The sequence below is a fragment of the Sprattus sprattus genome, assembly GCF_963457725.1.
Source record: "Sprattus sprattus genome assembly, chromosome: 18".
Classification (NCBI taxonomy): Eukaryota; Metazoa; Chordata; class Actinopteri; order Clupeiformes; family Clupeidae; genus Sprattus; species Sprattus sprattus.
Genome location: NC_137916.1, coordinates 19,825,810 through 19,852,849, shown reverse-complemented (window position 1 = coordinate 19,852,849; position 27,040 = coordinate 19,825,810). Strand labels below are relative to the sequence as shown.

The window sequence follows — 27,040 nt, the reverse complement described above, 5'->3', positions numbered from 1 at the left end:
TCCGATCTGTGTATTTTTGCGTCCATTCATTATTCTAAAATTCTGTAGTCATTAGGTAAATGAAAAGTATTTTGGAATTTTAAAATAAATGTTGTCTCTTGTATTCTTTCCTTTTTTTATCTTCTTTATTGGTTTTTACACTGAGAAACAGGAAGAACTATTTAATGATGTTTTTATTTTATTTTTAATTGTAAAATGTAATTTTCTAGTACTCATAGCCAGACGTATTATTTCACCTGAGTTGTGCAAGCATTCCATGGGCTCAAAGTAAAATAGCACCTTAGTTGTTGCAACACCATTTGAAGGCAACTGAAGATAGAGAAATGTGTTCTTTTAAAAAGCACCAAGAGCATCATGTGGCGCAGAGTAAGTCACAAAGGGGCAGCGTTCCCTCTTCATTAGCCATCTATGCGCCATCTATGCGCTGCAAGAGAGAAACAGAGCACTCTAGCTACAAAGGACATGTTTAAGGCCTAGAAGAATATTTAGTAGTGAGAACTCAATGTTTCTATCTTTTTTTAGCCGGCATTGAGTATTGTGTTTTGTGAGATTGGGACTTTTATGTAATTAATTGAAGAGTGCATGAGAACCGTTTCGACGTATATCCCCATGATAGAGTGGTCAAGGCAGGGAGGGTTTTAGAGTTTCACCAGGGCTAGAGTCTATGTAAATCATGAGTTACATATGTACCAGCTAGTTGAATCAACGTCATCATTGGCCTTGGATGATTTTGTCAGTATTGACAACACCATTGATGTGATACATCATTCATGGACAGTCATCTTGTTTAGTTCACAGCTCAAAAACACACTGAAGTGAATACTTGCTCCTTAAAAAAATCTTCTGTTTCTCTGTGTTAAAACCAATAAAGAAGGAAGGACGGGCAATTTTCCTCTTTCATTTTCCCATTTCAAAAAAGAAAAAAAGGAAGAAAGCAAAAGTACACGGACTTCCACATCTTCATGTCTTAATTCCTTTGTCTGCTCAGTACACGGTTTCATTGCCAAACACATTATCAATCCTTATTTGAAACCTGATCTAAGGTTAATTTAGAGGGTTGTAATCATCAAAAAGAATTGATAATCCAAAAATGAAAATTCTGTCATTGCATACTCAACCTCATGTCAGCAGAACTCCATATTTAAGTTTCTTCTTCTGTACAACATAAGATGAGTTAGACAGCTGCAGACCATGTTACCATGCAATACAGGGAACGGCGGTCAATTCGCCCTGGTCACTTTCGGACACTTATGTGATTATCTCATTTTGTGCTGCTCGGAAAGACAAACTACCGGCATGAGCGATCGAGAAGACAATTGTTGAATTTCCATTTGGTGGAGAAACTACTCCTCTAATGTAGTGAAGTGTGAGCCGTGGAGTGTGTGGGTGTGAATGAGAAGACTCGCGCTTTAGAAAGAGGTGAGAACCCAGGAGATTGATGCAAATTTATTCTAGTTAGTGCTGCAGCTTAATTATAAACCAAGGAAATCAGCCACAGACAGATTGCCCTGTTGGGATGGGTAGGCTCCTCTGAATATCTCATTAAACCTCAATTTACACTCTGATTCACTTATACCCGCCTTAATATTTGAAGGCAATTGAACTGACGGTGGAGTTCCTGATCTTCGGTGCAGTGGTTTGGAATTAGGGAACAGAAAATTAGTGACTGGATTGTAAAAGTGGATGTTCCCGAGACTGTCTTGGAAAAGTCATTTTTACTTCAGTGAGTGCCAGTTTGTCATAGAATATTAATTGTTTCCACTTAAGAAATCGGACTCTTTGGATGGCCCAGTTATCTCTCAGGATGAAAGAGGTTGATTTGTTTGAGTTCTGCTATTTTCCTGGATGGTGTCCATTTGAGAAAAGCTAAATGAAATGGTTGCCCAGTCAGATCTAAAGTACGATTGCCAGAGTAAGCTTTCACAAAAATTGTGTCATAGCTACAGATACTGGAAGAGCAGGTAAATCAGAGCTGACTGGTCCAGCATGGTCGCCCTATGGAGTAAGCTTAACCAAAGAATGAATGGAAAATCTCTCCTCCATCTCACACTCTCATTTCTGTTTGTCTGTCTGTTTCTTTGTCTTAGCACTTCCCCTTGCTCACCTAAAACACACTCCTGTAGTATTTAATGGGGATGTCAGGCGTTGGCCTGAGTTTATGGGATGTTGAAGAGTGTTCCCCACAAAGGCAAACTTGAAGTTTTGCTCCGCTGTCTAAGCCCCTCTTCTTGTTTTTGTTGGCCTTCTCACACACTAATGAATCTCTCCTACAGCCTCACTCCAGAATGGTTTACAACATGAAGGGGGAGGGAGGGAGGAAGGGAGGGAGAGAGAGAGGGCGCTACTAGCTGTTTGAAAAGAGAGTCTCTTCGATCACATCACGTTTGTGGGACACCACATCTGTGCAGTGGTTAACTTTTAGATGTCATGGGGAGACCATCTTGCATACCTGCACGCTATCTGTGATGGGGAGGATTTTACACTTCTCCTCAGTGCTCTGCTACTCGTCATCTTAGTTCACTTTAACCATTTTCCTCCTCTCTCTCTTATTAGAAAATCCCTTTATCGTTCTACCCCATGAACACCTAATGAGCTATAATGGCCCCTATCTACCAGTCTCTCTCTCTCTCTCTCTCTCTCTCTCTCTCTCTCTCTCTCTCTCTCTCTCAGACCTCCTTTATCCCCCCATTCTCATCTTCCTTTCTCCCTCAGTGAGTCTCTTGTCCTCACACTGGAGTGTGTGTCAGGGTCCAGTTAACCCCACTAACCCAGCTTGTTTTTGAACGCCGTTCTGTAGGCTAGTCACCCTCTAGTGACCCCTCTGTTCGACCTCTAACATACCACAGCTGACCTTTTGAACTAACCTCCTACCGCCATGTGGTCCAGATGGCAACTCGCTATATCCCGTCCCTCTGCCTATATAGTTAGGTGGAAAAGAAGAGACCCAGCCTCCCTGCCCTTCCGTTTCTTTCCTCTTGATCTCTGAAGGCCTCTGGAAGCGTTCAGCACCCTTAGCTATTTGAATGAGGTTATGAGTGTTGTAGTTGGTCCTGTAAAACCAACACAAGGATCGGGTCTGCTGTGTTTTATGGTCTCCTTCATGTGCTTGGTATGTCTTTGAACCGTGGCCCATAGCTCTGCTGCTGTTTTTTGCGTTTGCTGTGAGGGTTAAGATTTCATGAAGTATTTTTGACATGTTATTTCATCTAGTGGATAAGTACAACCGCATAGGCTTGCTCTGGTTGGAGACTTTTATTTGTTTTAGTAGTAGTTTTACTAATAGTAATGTAAAACAGTATTACATGGTAAGTATTGCTCCCTGGGTCCCCTGTCTGAACGTTTGTCGCCAGGGGTGAAGATTGTCCTTGTGAAACTGAGGCTCATTAGTGTCTCCTGATCCCTCCTGCACACCCCATACCCCCCCTCACCCCAACCTACCCAAACCACCCTGCTGCCCCCCACCCCACCCCCCAATTATTTCCACAGGTGATCCGGAAAGGCTGGCTCACCATCAACATCAGCATCATGAAAGGAGGATCCAAGGAGTACTGGTTTATCCTGACCGCTGAGTCACTGTCGTGGTACAAGGACGAGGAAGTAAGCGCCATCTCAGTTTTATTACCACTCCTGCCATATAGCTCTCTTTCTCTCCTCACACTCAGTCTTTATTTCTCACTCTGCCTTTTCTATCTTTCTTTTTAAGTCTTATCTCATCACATCATTAGTCATAAAGCAAGGTGTCATATTTCTCATGTACATTTTAGATTAGTTGTAAGGTAGTAATTTTTCACATTTGATCCAGGTGTAAACCCTTTGTCCATCTGCGATCTTCTCTGCGGATGTGAGTGTGAGAGAGTGCGTTTGTGTGTGTGTCCCAGCCCAGCCTAACCAATGTGCGGACTACTGTTCAGCCATAGTGTAATGAACAGGTAGTCTGAACACTGGGCAGGCGGGGGGGAGGGGAGAGCCGCTGGGGGTGGGGGTGGTGGTAGGGGGGGTTTAGCAGGTTGGCCTGGCCTCCGGTCAGTGCCCTAGAGACAGCAGAGAAGGGGGGGGAGAGAGAAAGTAAACACACTACGCAACCCAACACTGATAAAGTTAAAACACCCACACACATACACACCAACATGCATATCAGCACATACATACACACACACACACACACACACACACACACACACACACACACACACACACACACACACATGCACAAAACAAAAAAAGCTTAGATACACACATACAAACACACACACACACAGAAACACATTCTTATTGGTGCAGCGGTCAACGTGCAGCAAGAAAATTATGGAGGAATGACCTCATGCTAGGAAATGGAAAAGTCCCTTGCTCTGTGGTTACCACTCACGTCTGCCTTTTAGGAGGTCTAAAGCCTCTCTAAACTGCTTCGATTGACTAGTGCACACTATATTTGTGCACTTAACAAAGATCTTATAACTTTAAACCATTTCAGAGTTGTTAGCTCATGTAAATATTTATTTATTTAAATTTGCATGTTACGTGTCTCTTCTGAGATGCATTTTTTTCTTCTCTTAAGAAAGAATTGGTCTGTAGTGTCCCTTACTGTACATATGATCAAAAAAGTAAACATTCACAACATACTATTGGCACTAAGTGTGCCAGATGCACCCATGTGCAGTGTTAAACCGTCTCCAGTACACTTACCCCAAGTGTCGCACTGAAGACCGCCAGTTGTGTGGGCCAGCAAGGTCCACTTCCACAGCAAAACCCCAAGAGCACAACAGATGAGTCCTCAACTGTCCCCGAGCAAAGGGAAAAAATATCAACACTTAAATCGAGAGCATTTGCACAGCTAAAAGACTGATGTCTCACCGTGCCTCTCGAGCGGTTCTCCTCAGAAAGAGTGGGACGAGGGAAAGAGGGAGGACGGTCGGTGGTGGAAGCTCACTGACGTGGCAGGCGCGCTGAAATGTTCCAGCCGGGATCTGACTTTGGAATTTGCAGGAAATCGTACTGGGTTACTAGGGGGGTTGGGATATGTGTGAGGGATTGTGTGTGTGTGTGTGTGTGTGTGTGTGTGTGTGTGTGTGTGTGTGTGTGTGTGTGTGTGTGTGTGTGTGTGTGTGTGTGTGTGTGTGTGTGTGTGTGTGTGTGTGTGTGTGTGTGTGTGTGTGTGTGTGTGTGTGTGTGTTTTGGGCGGCAGTGGGGGGGTTGGGGGGTTGGTGGTGTTTCTGTGAGTGATGTAACTGCTGGGACTGGAGCTCTGTTCTCTGTGTTAGTGCGGACATAAATGCTTCCAGATGCTTCTTCTCAGCAGTCGAGGCGGCTGGCAGTGCCCCCACCCCCACCCTGGAGCGCACCCATGCTCCTCCTCTCCTCATCCTCTTGTCTAGCATATCCATATGGTGGGCTACAGACAGACACCCACCCTCCTCTTCCTCTTCCCCATAAAAAAGACACAGGAAATACAATTCTTACTCTGTGTATGGCTGGTGGACTGAATCAGAAACTGCTGACTCTGCAGATTTCTTTCTGTCTTTTTAAACTTGAACATGTTTGGCTGAAGTTTGTTGTTATAATCTCATGTCAATGTTTTCCTTTTTCTTTTGAAAGATCTGCTACCTGTTTAAGAGCAAACCAAAGTTATTTGTATTCTCTTTAGTGGATAAAACTCTCTTCAGAGTCTGATTAAACATCACAACCGTTAGCCCTACCCTACCATGGACATTCATAAGTCATGTTCCTTCAACAATAGTTCTGACTTCATATACCACATGGCTTCATAGTAGCTTAGTGCTGCTGAATCTAACCTGCCGTGTAACTAGTCTGGAAACCTTCAGTTTATCGAGGCCAACCTATGGGAAGGGGCTTGGCTTGTGATCCAAAGATGGCGCTGAGATTTAAAAGCGTGCCAATTTACTGCAAACTCTAACCCCTCTCCAGCCTCACATGATTCGGTCAGAAATAGTGCTGTCAAAAGTAACGCATTCAAATATCTGGGGGCATCCACTGACTGAGAGCTTAGTTGAATTCACAAGCTTGCAAGTTTATTGAGCACTTCAACTTAGAATGTAGTGTGTGGGTTAGTTCTGTCTCTCTTCTTGTCTGCTTCTCCACGTCTTCATCTCAATTTCTGTTTCAACAGTAATTTCACACTGTACATTCTACACATAACTATAAATAGAATATATATATATATATATATATATATATATAAATTGCAAAAATTCATTCGCTGTTTTTTTTCGATTGACGGTACTAGTCAGAACCAATGCCATAATTGGATCTGTTTCATCAGAAGTCATATTGATCGATAATGTTAAACTTATGCAGAGGGTTCAAGGAAAAGGTCATGTCACTTCTCCCTACTGGCAAGAGATTGATTGACACAGTATGCTTTGAGAGAATCCAATTGCTTTTAGTGGCATTTTGTTCTACGCCAGTTAGTGATGCACTGGACACATACATTGTTGTGTATTTTCAAACCTCAAAAGAATAGTTAAATTTTAGGATGACATTGCTAGATAGCCTTAACAAGAGCTCGAAAGAAAGAAAGAGAGAAAGAAAGAAAGAAAGAGATAGATAGATAGATAGAAATGGAAGCTGGTCCCCTTGGTCTGAACCATGGGTTATGCTCCACATCCTCATGAACCCCCTTCCTCTGCTTACAGGAGAAGGAGAAGAAATACATGCTACCCCTGGACAACCTGAAAATCCGGGATGTGGAGAAAGGCTTCATGTCCACTAAGCACATTTTTGCCATTTTCAACACTGAGCAAAGGTCAGGCCTGTGTGTGTGTTTGTGCTTGTGTGTGTGACTGAACTTCTGTGTGTCCGGGCAGTAGATTTTTTTTGTTTATACAGCAACTGCAACTGCAACTGCAACTGCCATACTTGTGTCGTGCCATATAGGAGAGACCTGTATGTGCTATTCCCACAGGAACGTGTATAAGGACCTGCGTCAAGTTGAGCTGGCTTGTGACTCCCAGGACGATGTTGACAGCTGGAAGGCCTCTTTCCTGAGGGCGGGCGTCTACCCAGAGAAGGATCAGGTGTGTGGATGTTCACACACTGACACATCTACACGTGGATAACATGAACCTAACAGATACAAGCATAACACCTAATCAAAGACACACAAAGAGAAGGGAGTGTTCACACCACTCCACTTTGCCCTGAAAACCAACACATCATGCTGGCTGTAAAACCAAACACACTCTACTTTTCATGGTCCAGATGAATGTCATGTATTTGGCATTAGCCAGTAGTTAGGTCACAACTTCCCTCTGCATAATGCCCAGAGGAACAGTTGCCTCAGTTACTCATCTGTAGATGTTTTGGGTCAGTACCTGGTTTTGAGCCCTGCAGTTCTGTTCCTGCATGTGGGATTGCATTCCTGTGGTTCTACTGGTATAGCAAGGTGCTTACAACACCAAGGCTATGGCCTAGTTACTCTGGGAGCACACCTACTGATAGAAATGTGTAACTGTACAATGCTGACAGTCACTGTCTGTGAAATTACTAAATGTAGAGTTAAGGTGTAAATGTAAACACAAGTATACACCAAATGTAAATAAATGTAAACACAATTATACATGTGAATGTAACTGTAGGTGGACCAGGAGGAGTCCTCCTCATCGGAGACCCTCTCCATGGACCCACAGCTGGAGAGGCAGGTGGAGACCATCAGGAACCTGGTCGACTCCTACATCGGCATCGTCAACAAGACCGTCCGCGACCTCGTCCCCAAAGCAATCATGCACCTCATGATCAACAGCGTAAGTGAATAAGAGGGGAGACGGGTGGGAAGGGGAAATTGGTGGGTGGGATTTATTGGAGGGTGGGTGGGTGGGATATAAAGGTGGGTGGGTGGCCGGGGTATATTGACGGGTGGGTGGGATATATTGACGGGTGGGTGGGGTATATTGATGGGTTGGTGGGTGGGGTATATTGACGGGTGGGTGGGGTATATTGATGGGTGGGTGGGTGGGGTATATTGATGGGTGGGTGGGTGGGGTATATTGATGGGTGGATGGGTGGGGTATATTGATATATATTGATGGGTGGATGGGTGGGGTATATTGATGGGTGGATGGGTGGGGTATATTGATGGGTGGATTGGTGGAGTATAGTGATGGGTGGGTGGGGTATATTGATTTATATTGGTGGCAGGGGAGGACATGCTCCAAGTATGGTCAATGTGGTGAAATGTAGTCCATCAGTGAGTCTACTGTCTCTCTCTATCCTCCCAGACGAAAGAGTTCATCCACTGCGAGCTGCTCTCCTACCTGTACAACTCCGGCGACCAGAGCAGTCTGATGGAGGAGTCGGCTGACCAGGCCCAGCGGCGGGACGAAATGCTGCGCATGTACCACTCCCTCAAGGAGGCGCTCAAAATCATCGGCGACATCAGCACCACCACCATTACCGTGCCCGTGCCCCCACCCGTAAACAGCGGCTGGATAGAACCAAGGTGAGAGCAGAGGCCCTTCCCCATCATAGTGGATTCATTCTCACACTCTTTACCCTTGAAACAGATACGAGTGTTTAGAGCGTAGATTGAGCACAGTGTGTGGAATAATGTTTTTAATGTTTTTTTGTACTGTATTGAATGCGTTAAAAATGTGGACGCAACCATGTTTTTCTTCATTTTAGTAGTTTATACAGTCATCGTGTGTGTTGCAAGAGTTGCAAATTCAGTTACTCCCTAGGGTTGTAAATACTGCAGAGATTCATGTCTTATTTGTACATCTTATGAAATATAAGTGGGTGAATAGATGAACTGGGCAATTTAATCCATTTAAAGCACATTGTGTCTATGTATACCATATGAAATGTGCTATATAAATAAACTTGAACTTGAACTGTGCTGATGAATGACTACCACTCTGTCACTGTGCATTCCTAAGTGATGCTATGTTTGAACACCGTGTTTTCTGTTTCTCCGTTTCTCCTCACTCTCCTTCCTTACCTCTCTCTTCCTTCTTTCCATCTCTCTCTCTCTCTCTCTCCATCTGACTTTCTCTCTCTATCTCCCTCTATCTCTATCTCTGTCTTTCTCTAGCCCCACAACTCAGCGCAAGCCAGTCGCGGCGGCTCCAAATACCAACCGGCCCCCGGCGGTGAGGGGTCCGACGCCGGGCCCCCCTACCTTGATGCCCATGGCCGCTCCCCCCATTCCCTCTCGCCCCGGCCCCCCCCCCATCAACGCCTTCAGCAACAACAGCTTCCAGGACCCCTTCAGCGCCCCCCCTCAGATCCCCTCGCGGCCTGCCCGCATACCTCCAGGGGTGCCCAGGTAAGACGCCCCTCCATCACCGCTACGCCCACCACCACCACCAACCACTGTGCCAACTGCAGAGGTTGTACTGCGATGCCACTCTGATATGGATTGCCACACGTGCTAAACCTCTCCTCCCTCATCACATGCCCGCCTGTCTCCCATTGGCCCCAGTGGTGGCAGCGCTGTGGGTGCGGAGCTCTGAGTGCCCTTGTGTTGGGGTTGCTGTGCGCTCTGCAGTCATCAGATGGCCATTCATTCTCACCTTTCATTTCTCCGTGAACTTTTCACACTTACACCCTTAGGCTCATAACGCAGTGTATTGCATGTGTGCATGTGCTCACTTTCGGTTCCTCCCTCTTTCTTTCTTTCTTTTTCTTCTCTTTCTTTCTGTAATTCTCTGTTTGTCTCTACCTTCTGTGTTCATTTAGTCACTCTCTCTCTCTCTCTCCTTCATGACTCTTCATTTTTTGCAAGTGGGCCTGTCTCATGTCCTCTCTCTCTCTCTCTCTCTCTCTCTCTCTCTCTTTTTCTCTCCTCTCTTCTCTCCCTCTGCAGCCGAAGACCCCCGGGTGCCCCCCACCGGCCAACCATAATCCGCCCGGCTGAGCCCTCCCTGCTCGACTAGGCCCGAGCCTGGAGTAGGAGCAGGGGGGCGTGCTGGGTCCCTGCAGCCGAGCTGGAGAGGGGGCCATGAGCACCGAAAATGTGTGCATGTGGTTTTTTTGTTGTTGTTTTTCTTGATACATCCAGCCTGAGCAGTAGACCTAATTTAGTAGTCCACCTGTTCTCTACGTGTGGGACAGTGGCTAATATCTCATCCATTTAAGTAATTGAAATCCAAAAAAAAAGGAATGATGAAAAGGAATGGAAGAAGAAAAAAACAGGGTCTGTATGTGAATGGAGAACAGGTAGTTTGGATTACTATTACATGCGCGTATCTATGTGTGTACTCCAGCAGGCCACTAGGGGGCACTCCCTCTGATCCTCCCTGCTGAAAGAGTGGCTCTTGGCATCATTTTGAAGTGAGGTGTTTTGTTTTGCCTGGGAACTCTGCAGGCGCTTAGTTAGTCTAAAGCAGACTGCCCCCACCCTTCACTGCAGGGACGGGGGCATGCAGTCTCTCCCCCTCCCCCCGAGCCGAACATTTAAACCTCATCTGTGTGTAATGTACAGACTCATCCTGTGGTTCCTTTCTATAGGTTTTATATAATCTGATCGCATACTGGAAATAGGTTACCATTGCTGTTCATTGACGCTCATATATAAGGGGTGGTTTTTAGTATCCACTTTGAGTACAGGGAGTCATAATAACTGAGTGTCTAGTTTTGACATTGACCAACTTTTAAGATCCTCACAGACCGGCCTTCATTCTGCAGTCACTGATCTTTGGGAAACACTTCATAATAACGAGATTTAGTTTATTTAGTGAATTACACATTTATGAGTTTATATTGTGTTATTACCTAATGATGAACATGTGGGAAATATGTACATTATTAGTTAACGTACTAAAATAAAACGATTGTTATTACTCCTATCAATAGTATAGAATAATTTATAATGTAATAGTTATGTTTACTATGTCAGACAAAAAAAATGCATTACTTTCAATTTCATGGGTTTAAAGCACTAAAGCAGAATTATTTAATAATTAGAGATCCATGAAGAAATTACAATGTAAATATGATCTACTGGTACCATCAAGCACATTTTGGAATATTTGCTCATAAATGCATTGTAAGTTCATTGTTATTATAAGTGTCGCCTAAAGTCCCATTAGATAAATATTTTTCTGGAGTTCAAAATGTCCCTCAGTTGAGTATACCAGTTTGAATACAAAACTAGTTTGACATATTTTTTGCTGGATATATTGTAAACCGTATGGCACACAATTACATAAAGAGCACTTAATCCATTTATGAGGTGATCCATACCTGGAATGGAGGCTGTGTGTGTGTGTGTGTGTGTGTGTGTGTGTGTGTGTGTGTGTGTGTGTGTGTGTGTGTGTGTGTGTGTGTGTGTGTGTGTGTGTGTGTGTGTGTGTGTGTGTGTGTGTGTGTGTGTGTGTGTGTGTGTGTGTGTGTGTGTGAGTGCCTCTTTAAATTTTACATGCAGGTTCATTGTGCCTGATATATTAAAATTCCGGAAGTAATCCTGGATGAACAATTTCCTTATGTGTTCAAAATGGTGTACCAGCTAAATCTGTGTCACACAGCTCCCAGCTCCACCACTAATGTTTCGATAACCTTAAAGTCCAATCTCCTCGGACTCATTTGGACTTGCGTGTGTCCATGACAACCACAAGGACCCTTCCTTTCACTTTTTGGTTCCAAGGGGAATGAATATACGATCATAGCCTGTGGTTGGTTGGAAGAGTCAAGGTGGAGAAGCACAGGACGATTTAAAGCTTTCATAGAGAAGTAGTCATAAGGCCTTGTTTTTTGGCCGGCTCTTGTTTGGGGTATTTGGATCCCCCACATTGGCTTTCCAATACTTGCAAATTGTACAAGAGACATCATTTTCCAAAGTGAATGTCAATCCACGTAGGCCACTCTCGAAAGATGAGTCATTGAGGAAGTCGACACCCCTTACATTCTGATAATTTAGGTGTGATTACTAATAGAAACACTAACACGACTGTGAACGGGTGACTAGGGTGCTGGGGAAACTGCAAACTGCATTGTGGAAATGTATTATTTATCACCTGGGCATTTGCGATTGATGTTTTAGATGTGGTGAAGAGACAATGGTTTTTTCTAAGAATTACTCCCCGGGATCTCTCCAGAACAGACAAACCAACTTGTTTTTCACAGAATTCTCGGTTGATGTGGAGAAATCTGGGTAAAGAGAGCCTGAACGGATGTGATGACTTGTTTCTTTGCTTTGAGTTCTTTAATTAATATTTTGTCATTGCATTATATTTTGGTGGCTGATTTATATTTGATTTGAGGGAGTGATGAGTGCTGATTTTAACTTCATTAACTCACTCCTTCCCAATGGCCCAACATGAGAATATGAGTGTGTTCGTAGGGGAAGTGAGCGGGAGAGGGAGATCGAGTCTGTGACGCATCTCTCTCTCTATCTTTTCTCTCTTTATTTTTAGTTTATCCTCACTGAATGACCCGCTTGTAAATATGATCCCCACGCTTGCCTCCATTGCCTCATTACAGAAACCATAGATACCCACGCATGACTCACCTGAGTCAGTGGGAAACAAGGGAAGCGAGTCGTTAAAAATGTAAATGACTGGAGCTCCCCGAGCCACCAACACGCCGCGCAGAAGGTCTTCCCTTCACCTCCCTCCCTTTGTAACTTCCCCCAACCTCCTTCCGGGCCTGGCTACAGGGACAGGCCACTTCGGCTAATGGCAAACCGCTAACAATGTGGCATAACCTTATCAGGTCCCCCCCACACATGCGTTTGTAACGCTCGCGTTCGGAGTGGAGTCTTTAGCCTTATTTCACCGCAAAAAAGCCGGTCCGGCTTCTCTGTGTTCCATGGCGCTGTAGCCACGCAGCCATCCACCCACCTCCCCGGCACCCTCCTGCACTCGGTGCGCTTGGCTGCGGTGGTGACTCAGCCTGTTTCCCGTCCCTCTGCTTCTGAACCACCCTCTGTCTCTCTCTCTCCTCCATGTAGTGTTTGGTCTGGAGGGTGGGAGGGAAGGGGTTTAGGGGGAGGTTGAGAGGCCGAGATTTTTTTTATTTTATTCTATTGACATTAAAAATCATACACTACAAGTGCCTCTGTAGCGATTAATGGACTTCCAGCTGAAAATAAACACTCTCAGAACTGAGCTCATAATCCTTGTGTCCTTGTGTCTGGTGTCTGGTGTGGTTCCATTCTCTTCTCACTGCTCTATCTCTCCTGGCTTTTGACAAGGCTGTCGTCCTCTCCTGCATGCCAGTTTCACTTCTCCTTTACACCATCCTATTCAAAACTTCGGGCTAAGGGAATGGCAAGTTGCTACGCTAGGCTTGGCATGTGGACCAGTAGGTTTCTGCTGGTGGTGTTTCAGGTCTCTCTTAACACCTCAAATTACCCTGTCAATCCCCCTCCACAAATGGGCTCACTACATTATGTTCTCACATGACAGTTGATAGCATTCCAAAGATGCACCCCAAGACGAAGGCCAAGGGAAAGCAGCAACCTGATCTAACAAACACACACACACACACACACGTTTTCCCGATTTCTTCTAAGAAGTTTGATTCACAGTCTTGTTGTCATTGCCGTTGTTCCTGCACAGACGTCCTGCTCCACGCCGGAACCAATGGTGAGCACTCTACGAGCTGTGGAAGGGTTTCTGTGTGATGCTGGGTAACCATGGGAGGACTCCACTGAAGAGGAGGGCTGGGGAATAACCGTGCGCTCGGTCATAAACTGCCTGCCCTGGCAGAAAACAATGATCAGATTGGGAGACACTGCACATGGATCACTTAAGGGAAACACTCTGTCATGGGTTTTATTTAATTGGTTGTTTTTTTAATCAAGTACTGTAGTTCAGAGAGCTTTGAGGTTCTATTTCAGAAGTCAGCTCGCTTGTCAATTTTCTGAATTCAAATTGGAAATTTGCCGCAGCTGCCATTGAGGGCAACTGGTACGTATGTGTGTGGGACGATATGAGATCTTTCAGACTCTTCTGTGGTTTTCAATCTACAAGAAGCATCTTTCTCTTTGTGTTCGTGTAACAAGGAAAGGGCAGAGTGCTTTTTTAATATTTATTGAAAATCTGTCCCCCCTGTATAGGTATACCCCTAGTTTTGTGCGCTGTTATGTACTATAGTTCTATGAGCAAACACAGGCCTGTTTGAGCACATTTTAGTTGGTTCAGAATGGGACCGGAGATATTGACTATCCCCTGGTAGATGTTCAGTACTATAGAACAGTGCAACCCATTTAAGATCGCCTGAAGATGGAGACATTTCTCAGAAGTGCAGTGTCAACTGCCAAAAAGGGGAAAAAAGCAAAGGAATGATTTCTACAAATTGAGTATGTACAACCTACAGTTTGACAACAGTGGTAAGGTTCAATGGGTAACTAATTATTTGAGGTATGGCATCTCTGTTGCAGAGGCACCATTTTAGGAACAATCCCCTTGCTTCAACTTCCTCTTTCGATTGCTTTCAAGTTAATCAGCAGTGCACCCTCCCCGCTTTATCATAGGCACAATCTCTAAGAGCCCAAGTACTCATCACTACATTTAGGTTATGGTTTGTTAGTCGACAATGTAAGTGTGTGTCGTGAAGCATTGCAGAAAATTGGAATTAAGGAATTTATTTAAATGGGAGCTTGTAAGGGTATTTGAAGAGATGGACAGAGTGATAAGCTAACTCAATTGATGGGAAATTTAAAATGCTTATATATTTTGGAGCGTATGTAACCTTGTCTTGACTGCAATCCAAACATTGGATTTTTGCACTCTGATATTTAACTAAGGTGTATTTTTTTCTGGGTTAGAATAGTAACTGTACAGATGTAAAATGTTTAGCGAGTTGAGTGGGTAATTGAATTGGGCAAACATTTAGTTTCAAACTTAGGTTTTAAATGAACATGTTTTTAATCTCTGTTGTATTATGATTGTGTGTGTGACTGCCCTTTATAAATATTCATAAAAGCCTCAATGTCAATTTTAATATAAAGAACAATAAATTAATACCCACTTCTCATTGTTTTACATTCACATACATTGTTTAAAATGTCTTTAAGAAAACAACAGTAAAATGACATGCATTAATCCATCCTTTTCCTGCCAATTTTGAAGGCATCTCAACTAATAATTCTATAAAAGAAGAAGAAGAATTTCAGGTGAGGTTGTGGAAAGTCCCCGGAGAAAAAAAAAGAAAGGTCAGGTCAACCTCAGGCACATGCCACCAAACAGGCAGCTGCTGACTTCAGAGGAGGTCTGGTGCAGATTTGTACCTGGGCCAGTTCGGTTCAAGAGTTAACACTATAGTCTCGCACAGCCAGACGTGTATTAACATATCTGTTAGGAGACAACCAGAGTGAACTATGGACTGAATGTGGTTGGGAACATTTACAGGATTAATGAGCTTGTAAATGTGTAATCCAAGCCAAATGGCAATTAGTATAGCCTTGTTGGCATTGTTTTTTGATGGATTTGCAGTCCACATTTTTAGACATTTTAGATTTTTTTCCCTCAATATAACCATTCTTCACTTCTCTACTTTCACTCACTCTGCTCTCACCATTTATCTTCTGAATTCATTACAATCTCTCCACCTCCCAATACATTCAATCTTTAGATCAGCCTTAGAAGAACTTTTATGATCTTAAGACACAAGAGTTCACAGAAGCTTCCCTTTCATTCCATAGCTGCCTTGTTTCTCTTCAGCATGATGTCTGAAATTGGAGTGAGGATAAAGCTTCAGATTCAGCGTTCAGGCACAAAGCCTCTTGTTGTCGAAGAGGCGGCGCAGCGTGTACACCTGCGTGAGGGCCACGGCGAGCATGACCAGAAGGTTGGCGCAGGACCAGAAGGACACGCGCCACAGGTTGTCCTCCAGCAGGTAGCGGTCACGAGCCTCGAACATCCGCAGTGCCGCCTGTGCCTGACGACTGCGCTCCAGATGCTGGTGCACCGTGTCCATCTTTTCCTGTAGGGAAAAGAGGGAGAGAGAGAGCAGTTGGACTTGGTCTAGTCATAGGGCAAAAACTAGAGGACACATTGCTGCAGCTACCTTCCAGAAGGAAGATGGGTAAAAGGATGAGAGGCCATTTTTATCTTCCTGGCCTAGTTCCTTCTCTCCTCTAGCACTTAAGATTTCCCCCTTCACAATCACGGTACAGAGTCCCGAGGACTGTCTTGGACCACTGTGTCCCTGTCACACTACACCCCAGGGACACTAAGTTAGCTCTGTACTACCACTTGAACACGCCATATACATGCATGATTAGTAACTCTTTATTAAAGTAACACTATGCAACAATTTTACACTTTTTGAGTTATGGTTTTATCTGCAACTAGTTTTGGTACCATCCTCAAATTCATTTTGATAGCATATGGTCATGTGGAACATCTTGCAAAAATGGAACAAAGGCTTACTCAGCATTACATAGCCAGCTATACTGCCAAAAAACACCAGATAGTTATTTGGCAAGCTTCTATCAGTGTCAACTGGGCTGATGGTTGTGTTTGCAATGTTTTTGCATGCCCTTTAAGAAGTTTGCGTGCTTGTTTTGGAACAGAACTCCTTAATGCTGCTTTAAATCTTCAATACATCTATTTTCGTATTCTCCCCTACGAGCCAGATATGTAGAACAAAGAAATCAACAAAAAAATAAGAAAATAACATTAAACAGATGAGAAGTGGTTTACTAACCCAGATGTCCATCAGCTTGTACTCCAGCATGATGTCTGACTCAGGCGTGTTCTCCCAGTCACCATCTCCAAGGTTCTCTGTGGGCAGGGGTGGACAGTGACTAAGTACATTTTTCGACTTTTACGGCACAACATTCCATTTTTTTTTTTTTAACTTTTCAAGGTTCCTGTTATTTGTTAATTTGATGCATAGGCTTGAAGTCAGCAGATTCATTTTATTTTTTTAAATGCGATGGGTCAAACTATTTGTCAAGGGAGAAAAATCAATAAACAAATTAAAAAGCACATACTCCAGTAGGCTACCTTAACTCAAGTAAAACTTTGACTGAACAACTTTGACTTGTATTCGCGTAATATTTGACCAGGAGTATACTTTGACTACCTCTGCCTGCAGGCCCATTCAAGATCAGTCCCACAAACACCATTTTCTCTGAGAACTTGCTGAAGCTGTTGTCGAAACAGACGCTGTAGTCTCCCATCTCCACTGGGTCCACCCTGACGTGTAGAAACAACCAGTGACATGCTAAGCTAATGCTGAACAATTGCTTTGAGCAGTGATTTACACAGTGACCCAAACACACACAAGTCTGAGTAAAAAAAAACAGTCAGACCTCAGAGTTCTCTGATCACCACATAGACGTCTGGCTGAGTTAAAAACAAGACTGTGAGGGCCTTTACGCGAAAGAGGAGTTAAGTGAGTAAAGCCATCAGTAACACATCATACACTCACATGTGGATGCCATCAGACTTCCTGAAGTCAGAGACCAGCCTGTACCCACTGGGCGAGATGAGGGTGAAGCCCACCTCCAGCGATGAGCCAGCTATGATCTGGTGATAGGTATGAGGCAAAAACATATGGATGCACTTATTAATGCTTTTAACTTTACATGTAAAGTATAAAGCACTGGCTTCTCAAAAAAAGAATTCTACTCTACTGAACACCCATCAGGGCCTCAGAAGACACTGTTTATATATATATATATATATATATATATATATATATATATATATATATATATATATACAGTATATACTGTATATATGTGTGTGTATACTATCAGGTGACAGGTTAAATAATGCTTTCAGCCAATGTGTCACACCACAATTGGTCCACTTTCACTTCGACTTGCAAATCGCAACTAGTCTGACTGGCTTGACCAGAGGAGGAGCAGAGTGAGTCACATACCACAAACATGAAGCTTGAACTAATTCTCATGGTTGATGTGTGTACAGCCCATAGTCTTGTCAACATGTCATCTGTTTCTCATCTCTCTGTGTGCAGTAAAGGCCTACTATCATATGTTGCCATTACACTGCAGGGGAACCAACCACATTGGCCTTGTACCAAAGTTAAATATAAGTTTGATACTTTGTAAAGAAAAATAGAAAGAAAATAGGTGCATATGGGAAATGGATTTTGCATTTGGGTTTCAATCCCTTAGAGTTTAGGGTTAATACATAGTCAGCATTTACAAATGACATGCTAAAGCTTATCTACACCAGGTGCCCTTTGATCCCTTTTCTGAGATCTTATCTATTTCCTTTGTTACAGTGGCATCAGTTTTTTTTCCCCCTTCAGCTTTTTACCTTTCACTAAATCTTATAGGTCTGAAGATATTTGCAAAATGTATTTCAGAGATAAAAGCTGAATCAAAACAGATATTAAATGTGAAATGAAAACACCTATCATGTCACAGTTCACCACTGATTTATGTCAAACATGGTGTTAAGAGAAAGTACGGTAAGTAAGTTAACTTATATAAACAATGAAAGATGTCGTTACATTAATTCCATTCTGTCGTAAATTCGTATGTGATGTCAGCGGAGTATTTAGTAGGATAAGGAAGTAGGAACCTGTCCATTCGTCTTACCTGGTATTCAACCTCCATGCTATTATGATCAGTAACTGTCTGATAAAAACACTCAGTTGCTCCGGGAGGTAGAACAAACGTGAACTCGACATCTTGATTCTTTCGAAAGGTGAGCACCACGTCCACAAAGGAGACGAGGAATGACACCATGCACAACCTCAAGAGAGAGTCCATCTTGTTCAGTCAGACTACACGCGACAGGACCGGTATTGAGCTGTTAGCGTAAACTGATATGACAAGTAAAGAATTCCTTTCCTCAACCAGGAACTTTATGTCTGACAGGAACTGTTCGACTTGGATAACCAATCAGTATTTAGCAACGCCGTTGTATCAAATGGAAAATGTAGGTTAATTTGAATGAGCTAACATACAACCACAAACTTCGCTTTTTGTATTCTAAAGCTGTCAATATGCTAACATGGCCTACAGTGTCACCTAACGTACAACACAGTCTTGGTCACGGAGAATGACACAGGAATGCACACAAGAAGGCTTACATCGTTTACATCGTTCGTTCCAGACAACAGTAGAATTTGCTGAGAGTTTTAGCCTACAGATCCAACCCAGCCATTGTCAGTCACATCACTTGTTCTCCTTCCTTCCTACTTGCCCTTGCACCCCCTCTTTTTCTGACCCTCTGCAAGACTGTTCTCAGGCAGATGCATTTGGGCTAGGTTCTCCACAAGGTTGGCGCAATCTCCCTATTCATGGCAGTGAAATAAGTTTTTGTAAAAGGACAAACACAATATCCCATTTATCCCTCAAACTGAAACATTTAGCAGACTGCCAAAGCAGTATGCTCAGAGAAATCAGCTTTAAAGGTCAGCTCCTAGGATACAATCATAGGGAGATCCAGGTGTTGAGGTAGTTGAAATAACATTGCCTTTCGGCATAAGTTTGTTTTATAAGTCTGCATATTAAGGTTGCATTACCTTCAAGTCAGGTTTACTTTTACCTTAATCTTTAATCAAGTAATGAATAAAAGACTATGATGGTTTTTCCAATGGGACAGACTGGCAGTTAGATAATAACAGGGTCTTAGATAACTTAACCCCAAAAGCCCTACAAATCCAAATTTAGTATGATAGACTATCATACTATCAAGGCTTAGTCTTGTAAATGCATTACTAAACTATGCTAAATATAATATGCACCTTTTAAAAAACAGTGTTTTGTAACGTTTCTATGTTATGTATGATCCTTCCGCTCAAAAAGGCATGGGGGTTTGTTTCTCTTCAGCACATGATCACCAAGCGTGCTAAGTAAGGTATTGTCACCATGTTCAGCATACCTATACTGCACTCCTATCTCCTGTCAGCATTGATTTTTCTGCATTGCACACAGCCACTGATGATATGAGTGACCTGGGTTGGGTACCCCACAGGAGCTTGGCCCATTAAGAAGAAATCCCTTAGCAAACAGTAACAGGGCAACCAGACGTGTCTTCTCTAAAAAGTGGCTGTAGCTTTTTCTGAGTGCCTGTGATGCCTGACATTTTCTGATTGTACTGGAAGAAAAATATAATGTTGGCAGGCAGCCTAAACAGAAAACACAATACATAATTGTAGATATATCACCCATTATGAGTCTGAACACAGCAATAAAAAGGGAATATTGGTTTTCTAAAAGTAAGGGCACTGACTTGGACACAGAATGTGTGTTACGAACCACCTATTGAACAGGATGTGGGCATCCTGTTTTAGCTGCGGTGGCTTTCACTCAGAAATGAACACCGCTACTGTGCATTTAAATATTCATCACAGGAAATGTATGTGAGTTATCTGTGAGTTCTCTGCTGATATCAATAAAGCTGTCCAAGTGTCATATTGACACCATTCAAATAATTGCAAAAGCTGTGAGACTGTGTTAGTAACACTTCTGTTCTATTTTCTGCCAGCTCAAGGTTCAGTTGTCATTACGTGCTTGTCAGATGAGGCTGATAATGATGCTACTCCTTCATCTGTATTCCTGTTGGATAGCCAGGAGGGACACCATCCCTTCACACCTGAAACAGGTCAACCAAGGAGACAAAATGAAGCAAAGCGGACGCTCCTGTGCTGGATGGTGGTTGGTGGACGCTGCTGTTCTAGATGGTTGCAGCTGTGGGTGGAGTGGTGGTGGTGGTGATAGTGGCCTACTTCTTCCGTCTCCACACCACTGTAGCACCTGCAAGCTACATCCAATTTGATTTCAGTTGGTAATGAGAATGAATTGTTTCTTTCATTAAACCAGTTGCAGTGCATTTCATATTGTGGACAGATGGCTAAAATATTATTTATCTTGTGACTATAATACTCACTATAATCCAGAATTGTGTATGATTGACAACAAAAAAACACATTTAGGGTACATCTAACATCCTCTAGGTCTAGGAGTTTAATCTAGTTGCATTGCAGGACTTGACTAGCTCACCTGAGTCCATGGATCTAAGAGCCCTACTTGGTGTATATTCGGTAAACACATCAGAAATGTATTCTGGGCTCAAATCATTCATGTATCCAACTTCACTGATGCATAGGTGGTATTCCTGTTAGGCGGCCATTCTGGGCAGCTCTGTTCATTTTGGAATAAAAGTTGTTTTTGTGATGTAACTGCCTGTAGCGCTGTAGGTGTCTGATGCAAGTCTGCTTACCTTATAAACGGCAAGATAGTATTTTATGCAAAGCAAAACCATGTGTGACGATGTGATCGTCCCTACAGGTAAAAAAAAACTCTCTCTGCCTGCCATGTCATTGAGCTGGGCTCTTTGGTGTGGCGGTCAGAGCGCATATTTGGCACCCTGTAAACCCGAGTTCGAGTCCGGGTGGGGTGACCACGTTCTCCCTTCGCTACAAAAGGTGTCAGAAGTGGAATGACCTGCTGTGAGGGGATCAGAGGCGCAACCGTGAACATTGTGTGAGGGACCACCAGGAATGTTGACCCCGTGTAAAGGACCCCATGGTTAGGTGAAGCACCATGTGAAGGACCCAAGAAATGTTGGGTTGGGAGATGTGCTTTTACCTACTGGAAATACTCTGTTTGGTTTGTCATACTGTCACCACGACGACACTAGAGAGAAACAATGTGGTTACCAGGCTACGGAACTAAACAAGTAGGCTAGACCAGGTGCAGGGGTGGCGTAGGGGATTTAGACCAGGTGGTGGAGATCTCGTCCGCAGAGATATGGCCTTTCTACCCTTCCTGTACATACCAGTACCCATTAGAGATGTTAAACTCTGGAAGGGTGTTAGCAAAGCAGGTAAATGAATCACTGACTTGTTCAAGTTGATCACATTTGTTCCGGCAGATTTGTTTACAGCTGTTTACAGCAGGTGAATAAAGTAAAAAATATTTACCCTGGTTTCCCAACACATCAAAAGTCTAGTCTGGTCTCTCACTGTGAAGTAAAAATGTCCTGTTTTAAAGATAGAGTATTATATCTTCTGTAATTATGTTACACAAGATATAGTACAGTGTACTGGACTGGCATAAGAAGAGGACCCCCACAAAGTAATACTAAAACACCTTTACATGGGTTTAGTATTGAGTTATATGATTATAATCAGTTCATCATGTACCCTGGATTGCCATAAACATGTGTCTATTACTCAGCTTGACCGACCGATGTGCAACCACTTTAAAACACAGTGCTGTACTAAGGCTTTGATGATGAATACATAAAAAAGCTTTATGTCTATATTAAATACCTAATGCAAGCCTCATTGAATTACTGTTCACTTTCTGGGGGGGGGCTATCTTGTCTCCTCTAAAGCAGAAGAGGCTTTTCATTGTGTGAGGGATTTGGGGATAAATGCAGAGGGGTTGTACGGACATTGCACAAGACCATGGCCCTATGGAATGGTGGTGGAGGCCTTGCTTCATCTACCACCTGTACAAAAACCAGGCCAGGGTGAGAAACATTGAGTCTCTGTAATACTCTTGTCTGCTTTCTCCAGCACGGTGCCTCATTTAGCTACTCAGTTATTTCTCAGTGTTTTCACACCTCTGTCGTTCTCCTCACACCTCAATATTGAAACGTGTTCTTTCACTCTGTCTGGCTTAACACATTTTTTGTTTCAGTCTGTCACGCTTTCTTTATCTCAGTTTAACTTTCCCCATAGTATTAATCAGCAGTCAGTAAAGTGTTTTAAGAGAATTGTGTTGCCAAATAAATTGTATATAAGTCCAATTTCATCATTGCTAATTTACATTAAAGTTGATACAGTAGATACAGTAGAGGGGCGAAATAGGATTCATAAATATAAGCGATATTTATAAGCAATTTGCAATAGCAATTCATTTATAAGCAATTTGCCTATATGCTCAGGTAGGCATAGGCTATGGGCTGCATTTTGAGAGCCGGCAGGGAGTAGAAATCTAATTTCAATTACATTTCACATGCTTCAGTTCACAAAGCGACACAAAGATGTTGATCTGCCTGAGTACGATCTGTATGATTTATTTTTTCTTGGTCACGGGTAGCTAGGCAGATTTCGTGGGGCACATCAAAAACTGCCCCATCTCCCAATGTAAACTTTGGCCTGTGTCGCTCACGCTCATGGGTGTTTCCCTAGCAACAGTCTTATGTTTGCAGCGCTGCTCCAGAAGGGGAACAGAGAGAGAACAGAGAGCATGCAGCCTTTCACAGAGCAAGCACAAACACAGAAACACACACGTATCAAATTACTCCAAAACAGCACTTTAATGCTTGTGAGTCTAGTTTATTCACACACATTTACAATTGAATCACTGTTTTGCATATTAAATAAAATTAGGTATATTTTACCACAAAGCACAGATGTATTGAGCTTTCTGCACCACAGCGCCATCTGGATCTGGTGGGGCAGTGCCATGTGTGCCCTACCACTGCCTTCATACACACTTAAGGTAAACGCATCACTTCTACAGACACAGACGCCATACATTCCTCTCAGTGAAGTTATTCAAATAATAATAGAAATATAACCTACCTGGCTGCATTGACTTGCCTTATTCTTGGATGCAACCTCTCGTTGACCTGGCGGGAAAACTGTGGCCAATCATGCACACAAAGAGTACCACTTGATATAGAATGGCTAAACCCAGGTAAACCTTAAAACTAAAATAAAAAATAGATGAAAGATCTCCCTGGAGCACATTTTCACAAAAAATAGGAGGGAAGATGAAAAGAGGCTGGGTAGAGATGGTGCACCACAAGACCCAGAACCACCACTAGTATTTCTAGTTTCTCTGAAAAACCACACAGTGGTCATACTTCATCAATTAGCAGAGAACTACTTTGGTTCTTTTATGGTATAACATAGCAAAAGACTGTGTCTTCACATACAGTGTGTTTTGGTGTTAAAATGTATGTTATACATCAAAGCATGTGATTCAAGGGAAGATTACACAATATTTTTAATGTTATATAATGTGTGTGAAAAAACTGACATATATAAAGTAATAGGCCCAATTCTGTGGTTAAATGTAAAGTACCCCTTTTATCTAGTTTCACTTTCAGTCTCTGTCTGGAAAATGTGTCCAGAAAAAATGACTAAGCATTATTTTTAATATATTTGTCTAAATGCTTTATATTTCTCAATTATGATTGCGTACAGTCTCAACACAGTTTTTTGCAGTTTTGCAAGACATATGGTGGTGTCTCCATTTTAACTCGATTTACCACCAAGAGCTTACCACAGAGCAATTTTCAGTCTTAATGAAACAGCAGGTTTTTCTGGCATGAGTTTCCCTTCATAAAACATTTATCAATGTTCTTGATTTTTCATGTCGCTTGACTTTTTAAATGGTCACGATTCAGTGACCGTAACCTACATCCAAGACTCACAGTTAAAGACTAATGCCAGTAAGTTTTGATATCAGCTCAGCCAATATACAGTATCTAGTGAAATCCTCCCAAACTAATCATTCCCTAGCATCATCTGTAATCACACTTTTACCTAAATAAACCTAGTGCATAGACTTCACATTGGTTTGATTGATTGGTTTGATTGGTGTGATGGTGGATTTCTCACAGAGACAGTGCAACAGACTAAACACATGGTGACAGATGACCGCAATGGCCAAAATGCACCAAAATAAAATGATCTTCTTCAGCTTTTCCCCCTGAAAGATAGCGGTGTAGTTAGAGTGTATTTCAGACTGAGCATGCATTTCCTCTGCAAACAGAGAAGCTCAAACAGCCACAACTGCTGTCAAAGGTAGTATGCTTGTGAGACCCCATTTTTGGAGAGCAGTGTGAGCATGTAGCACATGGCCCACAAGCATGCAACAGGAAGTGTCAGTCCGCTTAGGTGCGCTGAGTGGGAGGAGGAGGCAGTCAAAGATGTTATAACACCCTGTGCATGGACACTTCCTCTCATGCCCTCTCTCTGTCAGATGCCTAAGAACCTGGGTGGTTGTTCTTGTATCTTCTTGATGGACCAAAAAAAGGATTTAACCCACCGTGTCATTTATCTGGATTTCATGACCTTTGTATACAGAGGTCAGGAGATCTAACCGATTCTAGACGATTTTTGGAATAATACTTAAAGAAAGTTTCTTATCGTCATTTCAGGGATCAGGAACAGCTCTTTCCGTAATCTTGTGAGGAAAGGGCTTTCTTTTTGAAACATTTTCAGGCAGGAGGATAATTTGTTGTGGAAATGGCAGCGCTTGGCAACGTGTATCCCAATGTGTTTATGGTGGACACGCATACAGCCTATCCTCCGCCACTGCCACCCAAACCGATCCGCTTTCGCAAGAGGAGTGTGGTTCAACCTATGCTTTATGCGCTGGTGGCTTTGGCCCTCTGTGGCATGGTAGTGGAGGCCTGCTTCATCTATAGGCTGTACTCCAAACACCCCCAGGTGAGTAGCCATTTCTTTAAGCGTGGCACCTTCTTCCTTTTTTACATTGCCCACTCAAATGAAAGCCTCTCTACTACTTCAGACGACTGTATTTTATATTCTCATCACATTATACTCCAATCTACTTGGATGTCAGTATGTGTGCCATTTCCACCAGTTCAATTATTACTTTCTTATGTCCTGTCTTTAGTTTTCTGCACTTTTTATTTTTCATACCCACTTTGGCCATGGGATTTCTGGGTAAAAATCAAACCTTGGGATTATGTGTTCAGTTCCTCAGTATTTATGAATGTGAATATTACCTTAACTTCAATGTGTGATAGGCTAAGAAGTAAAAAAAAAAAACGTAATCTAATTACTGTACATCTTTGTACGTAGTAAGCAAAATATTGAACACAAAACTAACCTGAACTGACCAAACTTAGTATAGTGAGTTGCCATACAACATCAACGACAAACACTGAAAGGTTTTAGTGCTCACAGAAAGTGGAAAGAGAAACTATAGATCAATTCATATTGAGCTGTTATGTCCCACCGTAACGTGAAACCCCCCATGACATAAGTTCCTCCATGATCAGGCTTTGTCACCCTGTCCTGTGGTAAACGCCAAGGTGTCTAGATTCTCCCCTCAGTTTTCCACTCCTAAAATGTCTTTTATTTTTGTTTTCCGATCGGAATATAATTTAGTTTTTTCTATTGCTTGCAGAGTGAAGACACACAAGACACACAACAGGCATCACATCAAGGTACAGTTCGGCTGTGTGACCTAACAAGCATACCATCGTTACTCAACATGCATAATACTGCCATACTCACAGGCCGCATTTAATTTCCACACTCTGCAAAGGATCAAAAATCCCTGACATGTTTCTCTGATTGATAAATACAGGTGCAGATAAACCAATACCGAAACCACAACCAAACCCAGTTGTTTTACCTTCAAAACCTATGGCACATATGGCTGGTAAGACTTTCCACTTTTGCTACACACATACAGTATTTACTTAACTTTTAGACAGACATAATCTTATACTACAGAAATGTTTTATTATAGCAATCTTTGTTGTCCTTACAAACAGGTGGTCAGAGACATGCTGCTGATGGACTCATGCTTTGGAATGATGAGGCTGAGACCATCAAACATGAAATGGAATACAAAGATGGCGTCCTCATTATCAAGCAGGAGGGGTACTACTTTGTTTACTCCAAGATCTACTTTGTGGAGACACATAACATTGCACATTTGCATTCTGTGGTTAGGACCACTGACCGTTACCCTAAGGAGATGCTGCTACTGATGTCCAGGGAATACCAATCCAAGCCAGACAAAAATGTTAGAACAAATAGTTACTTAGGAGGCATGTTTCACTTGTTCAAAAATGATTCTATATTTGTAAGGGTAAACAATACCCAGGTCATACTATCAACCCCAGCAGAGAACTACTTTGGTGCCTATATGGTGTAGACAAAGTGGCATAAACAGTTGGCTTGGTGCCTATATGGCGTAGACAAAGTGGCATAAACAGTTGGCTTGGTGCCTATATGGCGTAGACAAAGTGGCATAAACAGTTGGCTTGTTCGCATCAGTTTACTTTGTATGTATGTTTACACTCCAATGGTTTTCATTTACATAAACATAACAGCGCATCTTATTTGCTATTCCAATAACTGCCTATACATTTTTTCACCAAAGGCAAGGTCATAAATTGTGATCTGATAGTCATACATGCAGTATACA

General features: G+C 42.7%; 3 protein-coding genes across 5 annotated transcripts in view; 2 read left to right on the top strand and 1 right to left on the bottom strand.

Moving 5' to 3' along the window:
• The window catches only part of dnm2a (dynamin 2a), a 36,244-nt gene extending 22,590 nt beyond the window's left edge, over positions 1–13,654 (top strand). For 2 of the 3 annotated variants that reach the window (XM_080856692.1, XM_080856690.1), the window contains 7 exons: positions 3,487–3,597; positions 6,651–6,760; positions 6,920–7,031; positions 7,593–7,757; positions 8,232–8,452; positions 9,044–9,277; positions 9,818–12,967. In XM_080856692.1, the coding sequence (XP_080712818.1) occupies positions 3,487–3,597; positions 6,651–6,760; positions 6,920–7,031; positions 7,593–7,757; positions 8,232–8,452; positions 9,044–9,277; positions 9,818–9,887 (1,023 nt within the window). In that variant the 3' untranslated portion in view covers positions 9,888–12,967. Of the gene's footprint in view, positions 1–3,486; positions 3,598–6,650; positions 6,761–6,919; positions 7,032–7,592; positions 7,758–8,231; positions 8,453–9,043; positions 9,278–9,817; positions 12,968–13,511 lie in introns of those variants that run through there. The other variant, XM_080856691.1, reaches the window with a different exon arrangement.
• Positions 13,655–15,663: 2,009 nt separating this feature from the next.
• Positions 15,664–18,649, bottom strand: LOC308379522 (transmembrane emp24 domain-containing protein 1-like; the record flags this gene model as incomplete). Its single annotated transcript, XM_080856698.1, has 5 exons — positions 15,664–15,879; positions 16,606–16,682; positions 16,987–17,099; positions 17,335–17,432; positions 18,476–18,649. The coding sequence occupies 5 exons, from the start codon at positions 18,647–18,649 to the stop codon at positions 15,664–15,666; spliced, it is 678 nt and encodes a 225-aa protein (XP_080712824.1).
• A 6,449-nt stretch (positions 18,650–25,098) lies between these two features.
• Positions 25,099–26,767, top strand: LOC308379520 (tumor necrosis factor ligand superfamily member 14-like; the record flags this gene model as incomplete). Its single annotated transcript, XM_080856696.1, has 4 exons — positions 25,099–25,302; positions 26,009–26,048; positions 26,192–26,266; positions 26,382–26,767. 4 exons carry the CDS (start codon positions 25,099–25,101, stop codon positions 26,765–26,767), a joined length of 705 nt encoding a protein of 234 aa, XP_080712822.1.
• Positions 26,768–27,040: the final 273 nt, after the last annotated feature.